This window comes from Myxine glutinosa, chromosome 1 (genome assembly GCF_964187855.1).
Source record: "Myxine glutinosa chromosome 1, kmMyxGlut1.1, whole genome shotgun sequence".
In the NCBI taxonomy this organism is placed as follows: Eukaryota; Metazoa; Chordata; class Myxini; order Myxiniformes; family Myxinidae; genus Myxine; species Myxine glutinosa.
Window position 1 is genome coordinate 298,214,998 of NC_136261.1, and position 22,696 is coordinate 298,237,693.

A 22,696-nucleotide genomic window follows, 5' to 3' on the forward strand; every position below is an offset into this window, starting at 1 on the left:
TTCCGCTCCTTTTTCCTCGGGCCTGACCGCATGGTTAATGGCGGCGCTTGAGCGAGCGCTAACAAAGGTGCGTAACAGAATTGGGATAGAGAGATTGGCAAAATGGCCGGAATTGGATTGGGACCTACTCTTATTTAATTGATGCAATGCAGATTCAACTATTGGAAACACGGCCTTATCTAAAACACATAGTAATGAAATAACTGAAGTTCTATGGTGGCCTACGTGTTTCCTGTGGACTAACTAGGGGTGCTACCTTTAACCTTTCAATAATGGGATATTTACAAGTAATTATTTACACAAGTGTGGGTTCTAAAACCGCAACACTATAATGATTCTTTCATATATCCAGACTTGGCATTTAATATGGAATATTTTTTTTGTGGGGGTGAACTTACTTTTCAAGATGACTTAGAACCAAAAGTTCATTGGAATTATGTTGAAATTATTCGAGATTTTGTTAATGTGACCTTTAAAAGAAACAAAAACCACATTTGACATTTCGAAGCAAATAAATTGATCCTTGAAAGTGATGCAAACTGATATCGAACTCAATTCACGGACAGTACTGTGTTAAACTTCTGTACGTTTTCCAGAAGTATCTCTTTATTTTTCACATTAGCCAAATTTTTTTTCAACAAAAACAAAAGCTAAATTATGACTGGGATTATGGACAGTAAAATTACAGTTCAGTACTTCGTGTAACCCCCACGAGCATTCAGGAGAGCACGTACACGTCGAAGCATGCTGTTCACGAGATTTGCCAAGGTTTGGACAGGAATCACTTGCCATGCAGTGACAATAGTCTGCTGCAATTCATGCACAGAGGTAGGCTGCTGGTCCAAGTTGTCGATTTGACGCGTTAATTCTGCCCACAAGTTCTCTATCGGATTCATATCCGGGGACATGGCAGGCCACTCCATATGCTCTACACCACGGTCAGCAAGAAAGTGTTGGATCATGCGAGCACGATGAGGCCGTGCATTGTCATCTTGGAAGACAAAGTTTCCTTGAAAGGCTGCACGAGCAAATGGAAGCAATGTTTCTTCCAGAATGACCCTGTACTTGAACTGGTTCAGGTTTCCATTCAGAACAACCAGGTCAGTTTTGCCCCCTGCATGAAAAGCAGCCCAAACGGTCACCCCACCACCTCCAGCTTGGACTCTTGGCACTATACAATCTTCGTTGTGGGCTTCATGCACTTGTCTGCGCACTCGGACGCGGCCATCTTGACGATAGACCAGAAATCTAGACTCGTCACTGAAGGTCACGTGATTCCAGTGTCCTGGCTGCCATTGACGGTGCTCTCTGGCCCACTGCAATCGGCGCTGGCTGTGTTGTCTGGTCAGGCGTGGCTTTCTCAGGGGACGTCTGGCACGATAGCCTGCTTGAACCAGTCGTTGATTGACTAGCCTTCTGGATACAGGCACATTTGTCAGTTGCTGCCACTCAGCCCTAAGCCGATTAGCTGACTTGGTACGGCCATTGCAGACTAACCGGTGCAGCTGGCGATCATCTCTCCTTGTGGTTCTGCGTGGACGTCCTGGCCTCGGTATTGGAGTAGGGACACCCCTCTGAGCATTTCGTTTCAGGATCTTTGACACCTGACCTTGAGTGATGGCATACTGCCGAGCAATAGCACGCTGTTTCATGCCAGAATTTTGTAAAGCCACCACTCCGTGACAAACAGCATTATCAAGTTGACGGACCATCTCCAGAGGAAGCGGCAATAACTTTTGTAGACGTGCAGCAGTTGTTTTCCACTAATACAGAACGCAACAACCCTTATATACCCGATTGTGAAGCCAATCGTCAAATGTACCTGTCCTTACATTTTGTCACGCCACCTGTGATATAATCCTGTTATTGACTTCTTGCTGCGAAAGACAATCAGTGACATGGTTCTTTCAACAAAGACATCACCGAAGGGTAAAAGAAACTCACCAGATTGACATACTGAGTTCAGAAAGTGAACCCAAGTCAAGAAAGAAAAAAAAATGCCATATTAAATGTCAAGTCTGTGTACATATATATATATATATATGTATATATATATATATAGTCACGTGAAAAAGTAAGTACACCCCATGTAAAGTTTTGACTTCTTCAACATATTTCAACATACAGCTATTTGATCTTCATTTCAACAATATTGATAGATAAAGGTGATATATTATAACAAATATCATGAAACATTTACATTTTGTTGTCCATTGTATAATTTAAATAAACATAAGTGCAAATTTCGCATGTGGAAAAAGTAAACACACCCCATGAAATGTTTAAAAAAAATCTTTTTAACATATGTGGACATATCAATATTTGATCTTCATTTAAACAATATCTATAGATAAAGGTGATCTAATTGAACAAAAAACAATGAAAAATTGACTTTGCAATAATTTATTCAACAAAAAAATTAACAGAGATGCCATTTCCTTCTGTGGAAAAAGTAAGTACACCCTTGGCTCTAATAGGTGGTATTGCCCCCTTTGGCAGAAACAACCTCAAGTAGGTGTTTCTTATAACTGTCTACCAGTCTCTGACATCGACTGGGAGAAATTTTTGCCCACTCCATGCAGAATTCTTTCAGCTGTGCGATGTTTGAGGGGTTTCTTGCATGCACAGCTCGTTTCAAATCCCTCCACAACATCTCGATGGGATTTAGATCCGGGCTTTGACTTGGCCATTCCTGAACCCTCCATTTCTTTCTTTTCAGCCATTCCTTGGTGGATTTACTGGTATGTTTAGGGTCATTGTCATGTTGCAAGGTCCACCTTCGGTTGAGCTTCAACTCTCCGACAGATGGCCTCACATTATCCTCAAGCACCCTCTGGTGCAATGAAGAATTCATAGTGGATTATATGATGGTGATCTGCCCAGGCCCTGATGCAGCAAAGCTGTCCCAAACCATAATATTTCCACCACCATGCTTTACAGTTGGTATCAGGTTCTTGTGGTCAAATGCTGTCTTTGGTTTTCGCCAAACATGTCTTCTGGTACTGTGGCCAAATAGCTCTACCTTTGACTCATCTGTCCAGAGCACATTGTTCCAGAAGTGCTGGTCTTTGCCTCGGTGTTCATTGGCAAACTTTAGTCTTGCCCTGATGTTCTTTCTGGACAGCAAAGGATTCCTCCTGGCACACCTCCCATGTAGATCAAATTTGTGCAGCCTCTTTCTAATGGTAGACTCGTGCACTTTGACATCAACAGTGGCAAGAGCTACCTGTAGGTCCCATGATGACATTCTGGGGTTCTTCGAGACTTCTTTCAGCATCTTGCGGTCTGCTCTCGGGCTGAACCTGCTGGGGCGGCCTGGCCTGAACAAGTTGGCAGTTGTTTGGAATCTTCTCCACTTGTAGATGATCTTCCGGACAGTCGAATGATTGATTTCAAATTGTTTGGAGATCTTTTAAAATACCTTCGCAGACTCGTAGGCATCTATAACCTTCTTTCCGAAGGCCTCAGAGAGCTCTTTTGATCTAGGCGTGGTGACGCCGCACACTTCAACAACAAAGAGCAAACCAAACTAAATGTCTGAGGTTTAAATAAGACAGGTTCCTCCAAGATCCTTTCTAATGATGTTCTAATCATTTGCACCTGAGCTGGTGCACCTGATTCTAATTTTAGGTATTTGAAGTAGTGATAAATGTAGGGGTGTACTTACTTTTTCCACACGCGAAATTTGCATTTATGTTTATTTAAATTATACAATGGACTACAAAATGTAAATGTTTCATGTTATTTGTTATATTATATCACCTTTATCTATCAATATTGTTGAAATGAAGATCAAATAGCTGTATGTTGAAATATGTTGAAAAAGTCAAAACTTTACATGGGGTGTACTTACTTTTTCACATGACTGTATATTGTTGTTGTAGTTGTTGTTGGTTACTGTAGTTTGAGAATAGAAGCTCCAATCATTGATGTGAACTGTTCCATAATGTAGGTGGGGCAGTGAGACAAGAAAGGCTTATTTGAAAAGAAATAGCTGTAACTTTTTTATTTGATTAGGTGCAGGATGACATAACTACATATGTGATCTTTGTGATCATTACTGTTATCAGCCCATGTTCAATGCAAATGTAATCTTACTATAATTCACCGAATGTCCGTCTGTCTGTCTGTCTGTCTGTCCGTCCGTTCCCAGGTTCCGCAAAAACGGCTGCAACTATCGCAACAAAATTTTGGGTGGGTAATCCTGGGAACCCCTGGAGTAAAATAGGCTATATTGTTTTTCCAATTTCAGTTTTGGTCTCCAGCATTTTCAGGTCTGGACTCCCACCTAACGTTATTGTCCCGGGTACCGCAAAAACGGCTGCACCGATCACAAAAATACACCTCCATGCCCGTGGGATTCCCATGGGTGACCCCACTAGTATAATCTAATGGGAATAATAGGGTTTTGCTCCACATATCCTTCCCCCCACCCCATATGCAGTACATGTTATTTGGACCATATAGCACTTCAGATTATGCTTCTGAACTATCTATATTATAAAAGGCAATGTCTGTTTGTAGTGTCGTTAGGTATACAAATCCGTATGCGCCTACTTCGAGGTCTTCATGGTGCACAACTCGGGCTAGTTTTATATGGGGAATCCAATGGCAGTCTTTAAAATTACTGAAATCGCACCCCCCCCCCCCCCCCCCCCCGAGCGCGAACTCAAAACAAAAAAAACCCAAAAAGGCGGGACCACAAAATATTTGACCTTTCTAGAATTCTAATAAACCACCGTTTTAGAGGCCATTTTTCCCCGCAAAGCGGGGGTTGGCCTTTTCGGGGACCGTGGTAGTTGTTGTTTTTTTGGTCCCCTTTTTGAAGCAATGTTTTACGGCCGGATGCCCTTCCTGACGCCAACCCTTTTTGCCGCCTTCAACGACAAACAGGGAATTACCAGTGAACTGGTACTCAATTAGCCGACCTCGGAAGGATGACAGGCTGAGTCAACCCCCCTGGCATTAATTCGGCGATCGACCGAGATTCGAACCCAGGATCCTAGGTATCCTAAGCCGGCACCCTAGCCGCTAGCCCAACACCAGGGATTTCTACTTTCTAGAATTCTAATGGACAATTTAAATAGTCTCCGCCTCCCTGAGGTCTCCGCCCCTCCTAATAATCCTATATAAGCCATGGCGTTACTTCAACATTCATTTTAATAGCAAACGTTTTCGCCACGTTTCTTCATTATTATTATTATTCCTATTTTTCCGATTTATTCCTATTTCTGCTCGAACTTCTGCTCAAACTCAAAAAAAAAAAAGAAAAAGCGGGACCACGAAATATTTGACCTTTCTAGAAGGGTCAAATTTTTTTATCCTTTTTCTATTGGACAATTTAAATAGTCTCCGCCTCCCTAAGGTCTCCGCCCCTCCTAATAATCCTATATAAGCCGTGGCGTTACTTCAACATTCATTTTAATAGCGAACGTTTTCGCCACGTTTCTTCATTATTATTATTTTTCCTATTTCTCCGATGTATTCCTATTTTTTTTTTATTCCGATTTATTCCGACCTTCAAAAATCTTCGATTTATTCCTATTTTATAAGTAAAGCGAACGTTTTCCATAAAAAACGAGCGTTTTCCCCACCTCTTCCCATTATCAAACGAAAAGCGACAGTTTTCCCTACTACGATGCCACCAAAAAAGCGGCCAAATTTCGGAAAGTTAACGGACACTTTGTATTTGATGCACGCCTGGAATGTATGACGTCAACACGTACTCTGCCAGAAAGTCAGAAAGAGCCGTCACGTATCGTATTATACAGTACGAGCATTCGCGTTTTACTTTGAACTCGTAGCTGTTTCGAAAGCAATCAGTGCAACTTTGTTTTCTTCAATTTGATCATTGAAATTCGCTCTAATTCTAAACAAGGGTGAAAGCTACTCAAGGTTTGGGGGTTGTATAGAGTACAGTCCAACTTTCATTGGTCCCTAAGGCTAAAGTTCGCCAACAGAAGCGAATAGCTGTTGCTGTTGCTTCTTCAGGCATTGCTGCCACCTTACGTCCAGGAGGTCGTACTGCCCATTCTGCATTCAAGCTTCCGGTAGACCTAGCCATCAATGATGCCACTGTTTGCAGGAATTACCAAAACTTCTGGAGCTGGTCAAGTTCTAAAGAGATGTCACTGGCCCATAAAATGCACAATGTGCATTGGGATTTGTGCATTGTGCATTGGGATGAATGCACAATGGCCCATAAAAGAGCATTCGAGGCACTTGACAGAACATTGCAAGATTTGTGTAATTGCAAGGCCCCAATGGGAGGAGTCACTGTTCTACTGTCAGGTGACTTTCGGCAGACATTGCCTGTAATTCCCAGGGGAACCAGAGCTGATGAAATCCGTGCTTGCCTGAAGTCATCATTCTTGTGGCACCATGTCTGTCAAGACCATGACCCTGTCAACAAACATGAGAGCACGTCTTTTTGGTGATCAGCTTTCTGCTCAGTTTGCTCAGAATCTGCTACAGCTTGGAGAATAGGCTAGTGGCCAAATGAGGTTTTGGGTGGCATACCCCTACCCAAGGTAGAACAAGTCACAAACTATTTTTTCTTGAAGAGGGATGTTTGGGGAGTTAGAAAATCATGGTTGTGAACCTGAGATCATTGCACAACATTTTGAAAATCACGTTTACATATGTACCACTGCAGACTGCAAAAATGGATTTAATCGCCACAGATTTTGGCTCATATTGGCTCATATATTTGTTAATACTGGTGCTACAAACACAAATTTGGTACCAAAATGTGTGGAATGATGACATATAAATCTGTAAAAACCATTTGTGATGTAACAAAGGCTTTTGTGTGACCTACAGGCAAAAATAGTGGAATTTTACTCAACAAATCAGCTTCGGGTTTACCAATAAATATCAACAAAAACATTAATTACTTTAAAAATATTGGACTTGCAGTCATACTTGTTACATCAACATAATCCAAGGTTATTTACCCTTTGAAAAATATATCTAATGATATAATTGTCACTGAAATGATATAGTTATAACTGAAATCATATGTCGCCCCACTAATGCTGACCGATAGAAATCCCGAAGCAGATATGCAACATGAAGAATTGACTTAAGATTCTGACACAATTGTGAAAGTGACTTTTATAAACATCATGTTAATATAAGCTTTTTCACATATGACGATAATGAATTCATAACATGCACTGTAACTTATGTACATCTATTACATGAAGTAATACATGTAATACATTTAAAAGGTCAGTCACGCTCTTCATCAGTGCTGTCGTCAAAGACAACAGAATCATCAACATTTGGACAATCGTCTGCACTACACGAGCAGAATTCAGTGCAGGTCAGTCCTGCAGAGATACAATGACATATTCTGCTCTGCCTACAGTCATCGTCGGTGCAGTAGAGATGCATGAGATCTCGAACCTCCCTTGGGGCTGCATTATTTTGGAACATGACAGGCTCAAGTTTGTTGTCTCTGACCTACCATCCATTACCATCGGGGTTCCAAAGTACAGGCTTCGCTACATGGCTGTGGGTCCATATCGCCATCTGGTAATTTGCTCGCTTCAGATGTTGTTCGAAAGCATCGTCTGTTGGTGGGAAGAGAGATGCTGGTTTGTCACTTGTGCAGGCATAAACATAACGAAGTTGGTCGAGTGTGTGACTTTGAACCATACAACGACAGAGCATATTTTGTGGCAGTGCTGACGACATTGGTTGTATCTCTGGTTTGGCCTAACCGTGACAGTGGTGCCAAGTGTGCAATGTTTTGCTTGAGTTTCGAATATGCAGTGCGTTTCCCGACTTTGAACAGCGAGGAGGTTGTGTCACAGCCACTTATAGCATGTGATGCTGGCAAGCAACTTGACGTATCCTGACCGATGTCGTATCCTGACCGATGTCGTCCGTTATTCTGTTGACAGGAATGAATCTCTGACGATTCGTTGTTTTTGTACAGTGACCTGCATTCATGTACACTTTGGTGTCCCCAAACATGCCTTTCCCACAGTAATAGATGAGTAGGACCAACACGTCGGTGTCATCACATCGTACAATGACCCTTGAGTGTGCTCTGGCGAGATGGATAGCATGTAGCAGGAGCCGTGTGTCAGCCTCCTCATGTGTGCTGAACAATTCAGGTAGTTCCCGGATGCCTCTATGATCCACAACTTTAACCAGCAGGCCATCGTTAAAGCCTCCTGCCAGTGTGACAGATTGGTTTTCCTCAAGCTGCAATTGGGCGGCTACTGTCAAGTAACTGCAGAGGAAATCGGCAAGCGCTGATTTGTTTGTGGTGTTCTTCAGGAACTTCCTGTAGTTTGGAACTGTGCGTTGTCCATCGATGACATATCTGGGTGTTGACTCTCCACCAGTGCGACGTTCTCTTTCCAGCTGCTTGATAGAGAGTGGTACATCATACCTGTCAAAAACCAATGTAACTGATTTGTTTGTTTGACCCTTGGTTACTAGCAAGCAGTGACTGAATCTTCTGCATTATGGTACGTCCGAGATAGTCAAATGTGTCAAACTGGGCTTCATCAAGTGCCTGAAGTAGTGCCATCCCATCAATGACATAAGCAGTATCATGTTGGTCAGAGGGTTCGAGCACCTGGACTTCCTCGCAATTAGCTTCTATCTTCTTTGCCAGATCCTCCTTGTTGGTTTTTCGCATTGTCCCATCATTGTTGAAGAGGGACGGTGGCACAGGAGCCAGTTCATGTGTCAGGACTTGTTCCAGACTGACATCGCGTTTCTTTGAGACAGCAAGCAGCCGCCGGAAAAGTACTTCTGAATCCACCATCAATTTATCTCGTTTGTTGGTTTTCATGGGTTTTGACATGTCCGCAAACGTTGGTGTCTTTGTTCGTGAGTCTGTTTCCCAGAAACTCTTGGTTTGGTCAGCAAGAAGTTGCTTTTCGATAAAACTTTTGTTGCATTTCTGGGCGTCTGTTAAGAAATGTCCAAGTCCGTTTGATACTTCTTGTGAAGCAACCTGGCCTGTGGCGATGTTGACCAATTCGTCAGGTACAGTACGTAGGTCAAACGGATTTTGTGCGTTTGATACAAATTCCGTGATCTTGGTAACATCTTGTTCATCCCTTACCATCCTTGTCTTTCCATGCTCAGCGTGGTTTATGGAAGCTACTTCAGTGTCCCCATCACAGAGTTCTTTAAAAGCCTCTGTATATTGTGCTGTGACATGTCGAGTCACCATCCATCTGGTAAGGGCACCTTTCCTCAAGGTAAACCCGATGATACCTCCCTGGCTCTTCCCCTCACGGTTAATTGTTTGTTCAAGTGCTTGGTCACTAGCAACAGCATTGAACCGGCGCAAAGACCTACGGACCACAAATCCACCTTCCTGCAGATATTGATAGGATTTTGGGTGCAATTCCCGAAGTGATAGCATATCATTCAAATATCCTGGCAAATATTTGGCATAATTTCCTCTGTCTGCAGCTCAGCACCAGGGTATAGTCTCACAGACGGCGATGAGATGGAGTTCGAACAGTCCCTCGCGCTCTGCTCTCAGAAGTCACAGCAAGATGTTTACTCCCTGCATAAATGTATCCCAGTAGGCAAATGTTGCAGACTGTGTCCTACCTGCATTTGTGAACTCTTGTTGTAGTGCTTGCAAAGGTGCTATGTGCTCTGATTCAAGTTGTTTTGTCAGTGTTATTGCGGATTCCCTGTCTCCTGCATTGAAAGCATTCTGGATCTCTCTCACAAGCCTGTACATGTCGTCTTTGGGCAACATGGTGTGTTCCTGTTGTTGCAACCATGTCCAAAATGCTTCCTGATAGAGGCGGTATAAAGCCTCCAACACCAGCTTCATTGCTCTGTTTCCTCTGGATACTTGCTTTCCTTAGAGCACCAGCTTTGCAGTTGCGGGTGCATAGACGTCTGAGTCCACCAGCATTGAAAGGAGACCACCATCGCCATACAGTTTTCCAATACTTGCTACAAATGACATTGTTAAATGCATGCCACCCAGTCGCATTGTAAGCTTTCCATCTAGAGCTGCAGGCTTATTCCACATGATCTGCTGAGCCTTGCTGTAGATCGCACAGTCAGCTGTTACTAGGATATGTGGTTGTCCGAGTTTAGCAGCGATCTGGACCAACCTCAGGAGGATGGTGTATATGGTGGAAAGGTCTGTTGGAGGAGCACGGATAAAAGGTAAGTAACACGTGGTTGCAACTGGTAGGTTTCTTTCCGACAGGAACGCATTGGATGCAGTCCACGATGGAACAGCCTGCTTCTCATCATTGGCAATACGGTAAACTTTCCATGCTAGATCTTTGGATTCAGCTGCTTTGAGTTCCGAACTGTCCTTGTCAACGTCGATTAATGACACATCATTGACAGGCGGTGGCTCTGGTCGTTTGGCAGGTTTGTTATACCTTAAAGGAATACACAAAATATGTAAGTTACTGGGAGCATAAAATATACACTTTCACTAAGTTTGTGATGCCTGCACCCATGTGTTCAAAGACGTACTACATACTACACCTATAACTACTGACAAAACCAACACCATACACATAAAGGTTCTCACCAATTGTAGAATCATGTATCTCATTACCACTGCAATTACCAAAATACATGTACATACTGTAATACTGTTCATAATATATATTGGATTTGTTAACATGATTATGTAAGTTACTTGCTTACCTCTGCAGATCTTCAGACCATGGCAGAGCTCTTTCACCCACGGACAGCGATTTCCGTGGCAATCGTGGAATGCCCTGACCTTCACCGTTGTCATGTTGGATCTTTCCTCTGTAGAACAGCACAGCTGCCATGGCATGAGTAGTGGATTTTCCATCCAATGTAGCTTCATTCTGATCAAAATTATCTATAGCAGCGTCGACGATCGGATACTCATCGATGCAGCGTAGGTTTTGAAGAACTTTGGGGATGTAAATATCCTCCGAGGCAGTTTGATCAACAGCCACAGACGTGAGGAAACGTCTCACCTCATCATAGGACACACAGTGTCCTAATTCATGAAGCATGTCAATGAGATGCTTGCTTCCCAATTCATGATGCACCTGCAAGGCTAAACCAAGCGTTATTGTGGAGTACACTCGACGGCTCTGTGATATTATATTGTGACAAATGGCGATCGTCCTTAGGTTGTTCTTCATAACACCTTCATCACTACAGCTGGTTACATTCGTGTGTGATTTCTCACTGGTGCACCACTGAATAAAGTCGTAGAGTGTATTAGGAACGAATTCTGCACAGTGCTGAATATCTGTTTCCTCGACAGATGCATACATATTTCCAACATGCTCGATATCAGCCATGTGCTTCCTCAGGATACCAGCTGCAGCATGCAAAGTATGCATTTCACTATCTATGGCTGATGGTACATCAGACGGGATGTCTTCATATTCTGGTTCATCAGTCATGCTCTGCAGAATCGTGGCTTTTCTCAGGGCATCACCTAAGGTCACAGAAGAAGAGCATATGATGTCAGTGTGGCCATCAAATGTTACACAGACTATTTGGTCACCATAATATTTAGTTAATCGCTCCTTCAACTTCCAAGTTTTATACTGTTCTGCATTCGTGGTACCCAGTGAAACCAAATATCCAACGTATTCATCTTTCAGATGAACGAGGGGTGTCACTGTCTTAGTTTTGGAGAACACAGTTTGTTCCAGATAACATTTCAGTTCATCAAAAGCTTCATCATGTAATGTGCCCATTGTTTCCTCTCCTGATTTACGAATTGCAGCAGTGATGTTCCGTTCTGAAATATAGTGTGAATAGCATAACCTGTGGTACTTGGCATCATAGGCGAACAAATCTGGAAAGGCAAGCATGCGCATGTGTATTTTATTGTCTTGTCTTTTGTCAGCTGCTGCCAGAACTTTTTCTCTGGTGGACTGTCCAGTTCCTGTAGATACCGGTGTAAGCTTGTTTCTGGAAGTGTTGGATTTTCCACAAATGAAGCAGTTAGTCCTGATGTCAAACCCAGCTGTTTCATTTCTGCTGATTCTTGTGTGTTCTGTTGCCGCAGACGTGCATGGTTGCTGGTCACTCTCACTGGGGTTGGATGTGGAGATATTTGACTTGCTGGTATACTTGGCCCGACACGATTTGTGGAATGATACTTTCAAATCAAGACTCAATATGTCTTGTTGCAAAGGCCAGATACTTTCATAAACGTCATCTTTTCTGATTTGACTTGCTTTGAAGATTGCACTCAAACCATTAAATGTTGGGTTCTTTACAACTTCTTGCTTTTTAGGGTTGAGGGGTTTAAAGCATATGATGCAGTGGTCAGTGTCAATTTTACGACGCTTCACAACAGGTGGTTCCAGATCCATAATTGCAGATCAATTGTCAGCACAAGCATCTGAAATGAAATAATTAAAGATAAGTATATATCAGTAGTTTTAGAAAAAGGCAATCAAGCTCAAAATTGATATTCTGCAACTGGATTTTAAATCATTCTTGTTTGGTTAATGCATATACATGTATTATAAATTAATCAATGTCGGTTACTTTTAGGGGGGGTGACATATGGTTTCGGTAATAACTCTATTAATTCAACTGATTTATCTTTATGAGTTATATTTCTAAAAAGGAGAATGATAGAGGGTTATTTTGATGTAATATGTAGTAATACAACTCAAATACTTATGAAGAAATTAATTGTTTAGTTGATATTTATTGGCAAACCCGAAGCTGATTTATTGTGCAAAATTCCACTATTTTTGCCTGTAGGTCACACAAAAGCCTTTGTTACATCACAAATGGTTTTTACAGATATATATGTCATCATTCCGCACATTTTGGTACCAAATTTGTGTTTGTAGCACCAGTATTAACAAATATATGAGCCAATATGAGCCAAAATCTGTGGCGATTAAATCCATTTTTGCAGTCTGCAGTGGTACATATGTAAACGTGATTTTCAAAATGTTGTGCAATGATCTCAGGTTCACAACCATGATTTTCTAACTCCCCAAACATCCCTCTTCAAGAAAAAATAGGTTGTGACTTGTTCTACCGTGGGTAGGGGTTTCTCACATTTTAGGCCCCTTTTTTAATTTGGCCACTAGCCTAGAAGGGCGAGTAACTGTACTTGCTGATGGTACCATAAATCCAGTTGCGATCAGCACTGTGGTCATTTCAGTCAACGACTTGATAGGAAAGGTCTTCCCAAACTTACTGCACCATTATCAAAATCACAAATGGTAGTGCGAGAGGGCAATTCTGGCACCAAAAAACACCACAGTCAATGCAGTAAACGAGCAACTCTTGCAAAGCAATACCTGGAGACACGTACATACAAATCTGTTGACACTGTTGTTGATCAATCTGAAGTTGTAAATTACCCCACTGAATTTCGTAATTCGCTAGAACCACCTGGCCTGCCTCCTCAGTGGCTTGAACTTAAAGTAGGAACACCAATAATGCTGCTATGCAATTTGGATCAGCCTCGACTGTGCAATGGCACAAGACTTGTGGTCAAGAAATTAATGCCCCATGTTATTGAGGCTACTATTCTCACTGGTAGTGGAAAAGGTGAGGACGTCTTCATTCCTCGCATTCCTCTCATACCATCTGACCTACCCTTTCAGTTCAAGAGACTTCAGTTTCCTGTCAGGGTCAGTTTCGCCATGTCTATCAACAAATCACAAGGGCAAACATTAACAGTGGCAGGATTGCATCTGGAAGAGTCTTGCTTTTCTCATGGTCAGCTATATGTAGGCTGTTTCAGAGTTGGAAGTCCCTGCAATCTTTTTGTTTACACTCCAACTGCAACGACTCACAACATCGTCTATACTGAAGTGCTGAAGTGAAATTGCCTGTCATAAGTGGGGCAAAATTATCCAAAATGTCCTATAGATATATAGGTCAATTGCGAAATAAGCTATGACTAATAAGCAGTTGCGGACCATCAGTGGTGGTGCTATTAGAGTTTGGTTGGACTGCGAGTCTGGCAAGCTCTTAGTTCTAAAAAAAAGGTCACAATACTCAATGACTGTATCGTGTCAAGGCGGGTGCACCTTGCCATAAAGATGCCAAATGCCTACTAGGAGTAAACCTGGAATAAAAAATCCGAGTGGCTGTTGGGAACCCACTCATAACCCAAATTCCCATGAAACCTTCCGAGCGAAGCCGGGTACTTCTGCTAGTAATAAATATATCGTAATATAAATAAACAATGATGCCATATTATAAACTAGAACAGCACTCGGTGGAGTGCATACCTCTGCCAGGTTGATAGGTCAGATCCCAATCTGGCTCTTAACCAAAATCGATTCAAGTCGTCCTTATCACGCCCAACCTGTCCACCAAGTTTCTTCCGAATCCGTCCATAACTTTTTGAGATAGCCTGCGCACAGACAAACAGACAGACGTCAAAACATAACCTCCATCCACTTTCGGTGGCAATGCAAAAAATGACCATTACATTTTACACATTAAATCGTGATTTAACGAATTGGAAGATTCAGATCGGATGCAGGAAGAATGTCGATTATCTGGTGTGCTCTCCTTTGAAGACGATTTAGTGACCTCCTTGCACTTTGATTAATAGACACTGTATTTTGCTGATTAATATATTTGATTGGAACAGCATCATAATGGACAATGCACTTTTTCTGCATTCACAAGATGGCAAACCAGGACAAAAAGGCAGAAGAAGATGAGCAATGAATGCCTTGCGTGTTTTCAGGTCACCTGGGTTAGTCACGTACTCCAGTGAAATGGAACAAAAAAACAGCCATTCATATGAAAGAGGAGAAAATTGCGTGATGGATACAAAATTGTTCCTTTTCTTTTTCTAACACTATGCAAAGATGTACGATGGGGGTGTAGTGTCTGGCTGTATATTAAGCAATTCTTTATCTGTGAATGGTTAATCAAATGTGTCCTGAATTGAGTGCAACCATAATTTAAATTTAATCTGAAAAGGCGCAAGTGGTTGCTCAACACGAGTTTATCCAATCTTGTCTGCGGATACCCTGTCCATCCTCTTGGCCATGGTACACTGAATCCTGTAGCGAGGCTATTGTGGTCAACCTGCTCGCTTTCTCCATATTGAAGGCTCACCCGACTAAAGGGTAACCATAGGTCACTGCATATGGGTTGCAACATTGCAACAAAGGTATCCATCTTGCAGCAAACTAGAGAACATGATTTTGATCACCTTTCAGGCCTACACTGTTGACACCACTGGCGACACCTGCAACCACTGCCAGGCCGCTCCACACACAATAAAACGTATCATGGAAAACTGTGAGGTCTTGGCTTTATGAAGGCAAGAACACAACATCTTAAATGTGAGGGATCTCTGAGTCGCTCCTGTGAGATCGATCGGCTCTCTCTGTGCCGCTGGTCTGTTCATCCAGAATTGACTGGGGCATCACAACAGCATGCTTTTGTAAATCTCAAGGCTGAACTCTCCAACCAGTATCCTTCCTCATAGTTGTGGTGGTACCTTGTCAGGTCCATCTTTGGAGTTTGCTCCCCCTATATCCACTCACATACCTCAAACACCATCACTGCAAACACTGCTTGAGCTAAGACACAATGTCTCAATTCAATATTTACCTCCAAATCTCATGTAACCACCCCATCCTACTCTGTCCCTATCCTACCCCTCATAACTATAGTCTACTGGATTTTCTCCTCACTGTAGAAAGAAGAGAGTTCTGTCAAGCCTCGACCATGCTTCATCGACAAGCCCAGACTATATCAGTGCCCATGTTCTCAAATTTTCTCTGCTGCTCTTGCTTTTCCTCTGTCTGCACTGTTCAGTCCTTTGACTACCTGCCCTCCTGCTTGCCTGGATGTCTGTAAATGGCACTCCCATCCACAAGTAGGGTGCAAAAATTGATCCTCTTATCCACCGTTGGCTTCCTTCCAAATATAAGTAAAGTCATAGCCAAATCATTGCTGCTGTCAAATCTTTCTTCTTTTTAAACTGTCTGATCTCTGACGTTGGCACTCAACATTGGACATGCTATCCCTCTTTTCTCGGCAATAGTTGGAAGCCCGAAATATCAAACTATGTCTGGATCATTTCCCTGGATATATCTCAGGCAGTCGACTGTCTGGCATCCTGCTCTGCTTTGTGAGCTTCACTGCCTGTGGCATACAAGGCCATCTTATTACGTGGTTTTCAATTTCAACTTATGCCACTCGTCCAGTTGTCACATTGCTGTTAATGGAACTCTCTCCTTTCTTTTCCCAGTGGAGGTTGGAGTGCTGCAAGGCAGTTTTTTTTTTTGTTTGTTTTTTTGGTCCCCATTGAGATAAATGACTTCTGATGATTTTGAAAATCCTATTTTTTGCAGATTACTCCACATTGGCCTCCAGTATCCCCATCCCATTGACAGGCCCACTGCAGCTGCATCGCTCTTTATGGTCTATCTGGTGCTGGTCTGACAGATGCTGGTCTGATAAATGGAATATGTCTTTCAATGCTGGCAAATCATTCTCACCTGGTCATTCAAATCAGAAGGATTGTCAAAGAATCGCTTCATGGTCAGCTGCTGGAAGAGGTTTTCTTTTGAACCTCACAGCCTTGCCATCAGCTATGAACTCTTGGGCTGACTACATAGCAAAGTTGACATCCAAAACCAGCCACAAAATAGGCATTATCCATCGTTCCTTGGCATTTACTATTCTCCAATATTTCACAAAAGAAAAATCAGAACTATTCAGTTTATAAAGCCTTTGTCATGAGCTCAATGGAGTACTCCTCTCCCTTCGAGCCCTGAAATTATGTCTTTGTAGGAATCTGTGGATTATAAATCTCGTCATTATTGGCATCTCCTGCAATGAGCCAAAAAAAAACTAGGCCTGTTGCACTCAATTCTCAGACAAGTGGTGCTCTCTGTGGGGTTTATTTTTATTTTTATTAACCACTTCTCCTCTGGTCTAGAACCCTCTGCTCTCTGTTTTCTGACCCTCCACAGCAACTCCAACATAGAAGTGTTCTTCCATTAACCCCCTCCTGGCTAAACTCCAAAAATCCAAGCTAACAACGCACCTCAACTGTTTGGTTCCTCTTTTCTTTTGTGTAACCTCATTCATGAGGCAATCTTATTCCTCCTTTCAGCGCTTCAAGCAAGTCGTGTACCACCATCTCATGTGAACCCCCTCTTCACCCTACAAACCCCACCTATCCATACCCTTGCTATTTTATACCCCCATTCATCCTACCTAACCCAACCTTCTTTCAGATTGCTGTGTCATCTCTCTGTCTTCCTGTTTGCGCATTCCCTTGTTTAGTGTCCAACTGTTGTCACACTGTAACTTGGTTGCCTTTTTACCCTCTGCCACCTCGCTCTTCCAGGAGCTTTGTATAAAACGTAAATAGCACCCGGCGAGTAATTTTTAGGTTGTTTCTCCTAAATAACCTCAGAGTAGGTCCTGATGTCTGGCCGTACGTCCGTCCATATGTCCATTACCATTTGACCAAAACATTCTCACAAACTACCCGACCAATATGGACCAAATTTGGTACAATGCATCAGGACAGCAAGTTCTCATGGGATTATGCACCCCCTATAAAAGGGATTTAAAGAGGGGGTTTGCCTCAAATATTGGTATTTCATTCAAAATTATTCTTCTGAGAAACTGCCATACAGATCCAAACCAAACTTGCCCCAAGGCATTGGAAACATGCCCTAAACCTGAAGTTGGTCTCCTCATTGTCGTATCTCCACCAGAAAGGAGGCCGAGGGCCCCCTCCCTGAATCCCTCATTTTCAGTAAAACATCACAGCTATCTGACCAATTATGGACCAAATGTGGTACAATGCATCAGAACAGTAAGGTATCATGGTGCGCCCCATCATGGTAAGTATCATGGTAAGTAAGGTGCTCCCCATCTGGATCTGCCCATTTAATGGGTGTAAAAGGGGATTTTGCCCCAAATATTGGTATTTCATTCAAAAATCTTCTTTTCAAAAACCACCAACTTGATCCAGACCTAACTGGTCCTGCAGCACCATGACCATGCCTTAACCTTAAGCTGTGCTCCCCATGGCCATATTTCCCCTGTAAAGAGGAGCATGTGCTCCCTCCCCTAATCCCTCGTATTCACTAAACGTATTTTCTTCACAAACTACATGACCGATTATGGACCAACTTTATTTAGTATGATAAAATCAGAACAGGTCACATGGGGTTGTGCTCCCCATCCGGATACGCCCCCTAAAATAGGCTGAAATGGAAGGTGGTTGGGGGGAGAGGGGGGGAGTTCACCTCAAATTGGGGTAATTTGTTTTAAAATCTTCTCAGAAACAATGGAGAAATAACCATCAGTCCCCCACGTGGCTATTATTAACATTACAGACTTTGCCAGTGTGACTGTTATACCAACTTAAAATTTCTCCCCATGACCAAATGTTTAAAACTTGCGTGTCTTTCTGCACTCATGATACACGAAGCCCGAAGATGGAGCTGCACATGCAGTCTGGGGTCCCTTTCCTCGATGGGGCAGCCGGTGGCGGGAGTGTCGCCTCAGAGAAAATCAGCTACAACCCTTGGAGTCTTCGTTGCCACAAACAGCAGCTGAACCGCATGCGCTCTGAATCTAAGGAGAGAAAAGCCTACAGTATCCTTGTGCTTGTTTGATTACCTTATTGTAAAATCTGAGAAAAGACAACATGGAATTAAGAAACGTGGACCTTAATTGTGATTCAACAGAGTTTTTGCTGCTTGAGAACGTCGCATCCCACTTCACCTACCCGTGCATATTGGACCTCAAAATGGGGACAAGGCAACACGGTGATGATGCTTCTGAAGAAAAGAAGGCTCGACAAATGAAGAAATGCGAGCAGAGCACATCCGTGGAATTAGGCATGCGTATCTGCGGCATGCAGGTATTTATTTATGATCTTTCCTTTTTTTTTCTTCAGGTTCTTGAAAAGGTAAGGTGCCTGCTTTGGGGGTTGGGTGGGTTAACCCCTCTTTCTTTTTTATTTTAATATCAGCAGTTGGGGGGGGGGGGGGGCTTTTTGTCTTATTTTAATAAAATAAGGAAATTATAAAGCTAGTCTCGGCCTTTTTTGTCTCCCCATGACCCTGTCTCCCCATGACCCTTTTGTCTCCCCTCTCCCCATGAAGAATTAGTGTATTTTGGTTGTTTTTTTTTTTTTTCGATGCAAAAGTCAAAATTTATATCAAATTTAGACTGTATGCATGCCAAGGAATGGCACTTGCATTTTTAAGTGGCGAAGCGGCTTCAATATCTGGTTATGTCCTTCCGTCCATCAAAAAATGAAGAAGAAGAATCTTTACTAACTCACCGTGTTTAATTCTAAAGGGTAATTCTAATGGAGTTCATTTGTTTCTTGGCTTCGCCTATTTCGTATTAAAAATGCCAAACTGAACCGATTCCTTCGGACACTGGCGTGAGACTGAGACTGGCTATCTCTAAGCAAAATGGTGAAACAGATCCAGACATCACTGGTGAAATAGAAAAATCAACATTCTAGGACACACAAACGGCTCTCTTGTAGTATGGAAGATAACAATAAATGTGGTGAGGGAGAGAGAGACAGAAACACGGTTACATACACTGCAAATCAAACTGTCACCAATGAATAATAAGCTACCCTCGCACCCACAGTTCTTCGACCACTTAATTATTTACCTTACTCATGTGGGAAACGCTTAAAACTAAGCAAGAGAGGGTGAGACGCACACAGAGAATATTCGGCATGTCCTCATGGTGATGTGTGTGGTGATGAGAGATCTTCACAGTAGCTTCGTGTGCCAGCCAACCAGGGAGGGTGAGAGAGAGAGAGAGAGAGACTCTGTAGCGCTCACAGCACCATCAGCTGTATGCGGGTCCACCCAAGAGTGATGCAGTGCCAAGGACGGGATGCGAGGAACTAGAAGTCATGTAGCCCAGATTCCTCAAGGGATTTGCTCGGATAGCTCACTTTCCTCCTTAAAGTGGAACCCAAATGCTCAGACCACCTCGACGCTAATCTATCTCTTGATACCCCACAAAATAGACATGATGTTTTTCTCCAATTTGTGATTTATAAAGTGGGTAATTTTGCGATTAAAAATCAAAATCAGCTTCATATTAGCAGTGATGTCACCTAGTGAAAGCGGCCACTACGTGCGTATTGTTTACGGGTACCATCGAGGAATGATTCAACTCAAACGGCAAATAATTTTCGAATTTCTACAAATATGGTGGGTCGATGCATCCTTGGTGGTTGTGGTAATACAAACTGAGATGGTTTCATGCTATACCAATGGCCAAATGATATGAGGATTGATCAAAATACCCGAGTGTGGATGGGGCTTACAAAATGGTCGCTTTTGTGCTCAGAACATTTTACAGAGAACTGTTATGTAACAACAGAGATGGCTAAAACTTGTGGTTATTCTCCACGATTGAGAGGATGCCATTCCCACACTTAAGCGGAAGAAACAGCCATCAAACAAATCTGTAACACCTTCTCTGCCGAGCTACCAGCATTTGGACCCGGGCGATTTGAGTGGTGAATCGAACACCTGTGTTGGTCTGCCGGCAACTGAATTCACCTCACTCGATGTGCTGGCTAACATCGTTGCCACCTTTCCCTGCGCATCTGAAGAGCTCAAAAACCAAGAAGCCATTGTCTCGGACACCATCACGTCAACTCCGATATCCCATAAACTACCACCAAGGAAGATTCAATTTCAGTACAATGGCATTGAAGAAAAGAGAGAGAATGAGGGTTAGTATATCTGAAGTATGTGTGCGTGTGTGTGCATGCGCATGTGTTTGCGTGCGTGTGTTGATTACACTAGTGTGCAGACATACATAGAAAACCTTGCGCTGCAATATATAAAGATTATATCTCCACAGGTGATGCAGGAAATACAATCGAGCAGCATATCCACATACCCTGATCCCCAGTTTCGAGGTATGACGTTTACACACATTCCTCCGAAAGTGTTTGTATCACTAATCTTGTTTCCAATAGCTTCTTCACACTCCCACTGATCCGTTTCAACATACTGAGAACCTTCAGAGTTGCTAATGGTGGAGGAATCAGTATTGGAATCCGAGCTCGGAATACACTTTCTCTATGGGTCGCCATTTGGATCGAGGTGAGATCATGATGTGACATCACTGGTGAAATAGAAAAATCAACATTCTAGGGCTATTTTCGACACTTTGTGATTGGCCAAAATTTTTTTTCCCTTCAATTTGACCGTGATGAATGATTTTTCAATTGTTTTCAGAAAATAAAATTACATTTGGGTTCCCCTTTAAGGAACTAGTTCACTCTCTCTCCCTCTCTCCAGTCCGATCACAGCTCGCGCTCACGTTTTTTATTAGTTTTGGCGTGGCAGGCCCGGACCTTTGTGATGCCCATTGATTGGGTGCTGTGGGCATCGGAACATGCTAGTTGGCTTGCACCAAATTGGCAGGGTGGTTGGTGATTTTCCGATCACAAGTCCCGACGTGTGACCGAGCTCCTTATCTGATTGCTCGGTGTGCTTATCGATGCTGGTGGAAAAATACAAATGCAGACAGACCCTGACATTCACGGGGAGATACGTTCCTGGAAAATGCCGCTAATGTTGAATCCGCGAATGTGGGGGGCATTGCTTGAATTGGGAGAGGGGGCAGGGGGGAGAATGGTTTTTCTTAACAACATGGTCTAAGCTTGTGGAAGAGCTATGACAGAACAAATCAGGACATCACATGAGAAAGGGGAAACGCCAATAGCAGGGAGGAGGGAGAAAATCGACGGAGGAATGCAGTCGTGAGGGCTAATGGAGAAGGCAAAGGGTGGATAAGATGGATACACAAGCCAAAATTTTGTTGGAGGTCGGGGTGGTTTTACACGTGTGGAAAAGATCATTCTTTTGGATGGGGGATGACTGGAGATGATTATGTAGAGCTGTCTTGAAGACCTGGAGGGAAGAATGAGGTTGAAGAGTGTATGAAAGGTGGTTCCACAGGTGGAAAAAAGAGGAATAAATGAGTGGAGGTGATCAGTGGTTCTCGATTTGGGCAGTTTCACGAGGAGGGGGTTGCTGGTGAACCACGAGCGTTCTGCAGATACCTGAGCGGGACAAAGTACAGAGAGGGCAGAAAGTGCAAGTCTAGACAAGGCGTCACCTTGATAAGGCAGCGGCAGGTTTTAGGGGGGGGGGGGTGACAAGTTGGAAAACTCATTCTTTAAATTGGACAGATGTTGTTTTCTGGCTCTGCAGAGAGTAGACACACTTGTTGCGGGCTTTGTGGAATGATCTGTGATTGTCTTCAGTTGGATTTGCCTTCCAGGAGGAGAATGCAACTTGTTTTAAAGCAACTGCCTCACCACAAGATTTACATTACCAAGAGCGGGAGGGTGGATAAGATAATTAAGACAAGCTGGGATGAATCTGTGCATGAGAGAGAGCAGGTTTCTGTGGAAGAATTTCCAGGCTGAATTAATATCAGCAGTGGTGGATATAGGAGGCCAATCTTGATGGGTTAAACAACAATAAGAATAATTTTTTTTAAACGCAAATACCTGAAGCGTGAATATTGGAGGTCACATGTTATGAACCGCGGGGTCCGCGAATGTTGAGGTCCAACTGTAGACAAATCGTATATGGGGGAACATCAGAGATTAGTGAGGGGGGTGGGAGAATGGGTCTGAGAAACAGACATTTGGGCAGGAAGTCAAGAGCTTCTGAACTCCATTCAACATAGTCTATATGTA

General features: G+C 42.9%; 3 protein-coding genes across 4 annotated transcripts in view; 2 read left to right on the forward strand and 1 right to left on the reverse strand.

Moving 5' to 3' along the window:
* Positions 1–22,696, forward strand: part of LOC137439089 (inositol hexakisphosphate kinase 1) — a 60,026-nt gene that overhangs the window by 31,970 nt on the left and 5,360 nt on the right. For both annotated transcript variants that reach the window (XM_068134787.2, XM_068134796.2), the window contains exons 4-5: positions 18,419–18,585; positions 18,678–18,853. In XM_068134787.2, the coding sequence (XP_067990888.1) occupies positions 18,419–18,585; positions 18,678–18,853 (343 nt within the window). The remainder of the gene's footprint in view (positions 1–18,418; positions 18,586–18,677; positions 18,854–22,696) is intronic.
* LOC137439118 (synaptophysin) overlaps positions 1–22,696 on the forward strand; it is a 94,126-nt gene that overhangs the window by 2,825 nt on the left and 68,605 nt on the right. The gene's annotated exons all lie outside the window — the stretch shown is intronic.
* On the reverse strand, positions 9,854–12,396 carry LOC137419178 (uncharacterized). Its single transcript, XM_068105342.2, has 2 exons — positions 10,666–12,396; positions 9,854–10,391 (listed from the first exon to the last, which is right to left on the reverse strand). Exons 1-2 carry the CDS (start codon positions 12,330–12,332, stop codon positions 9,854–9,856), a joined length of 2,205 nt encoding a protein of 734 aa, XP_067961443.2. The 5' UTR covers positions 12,333–12,396.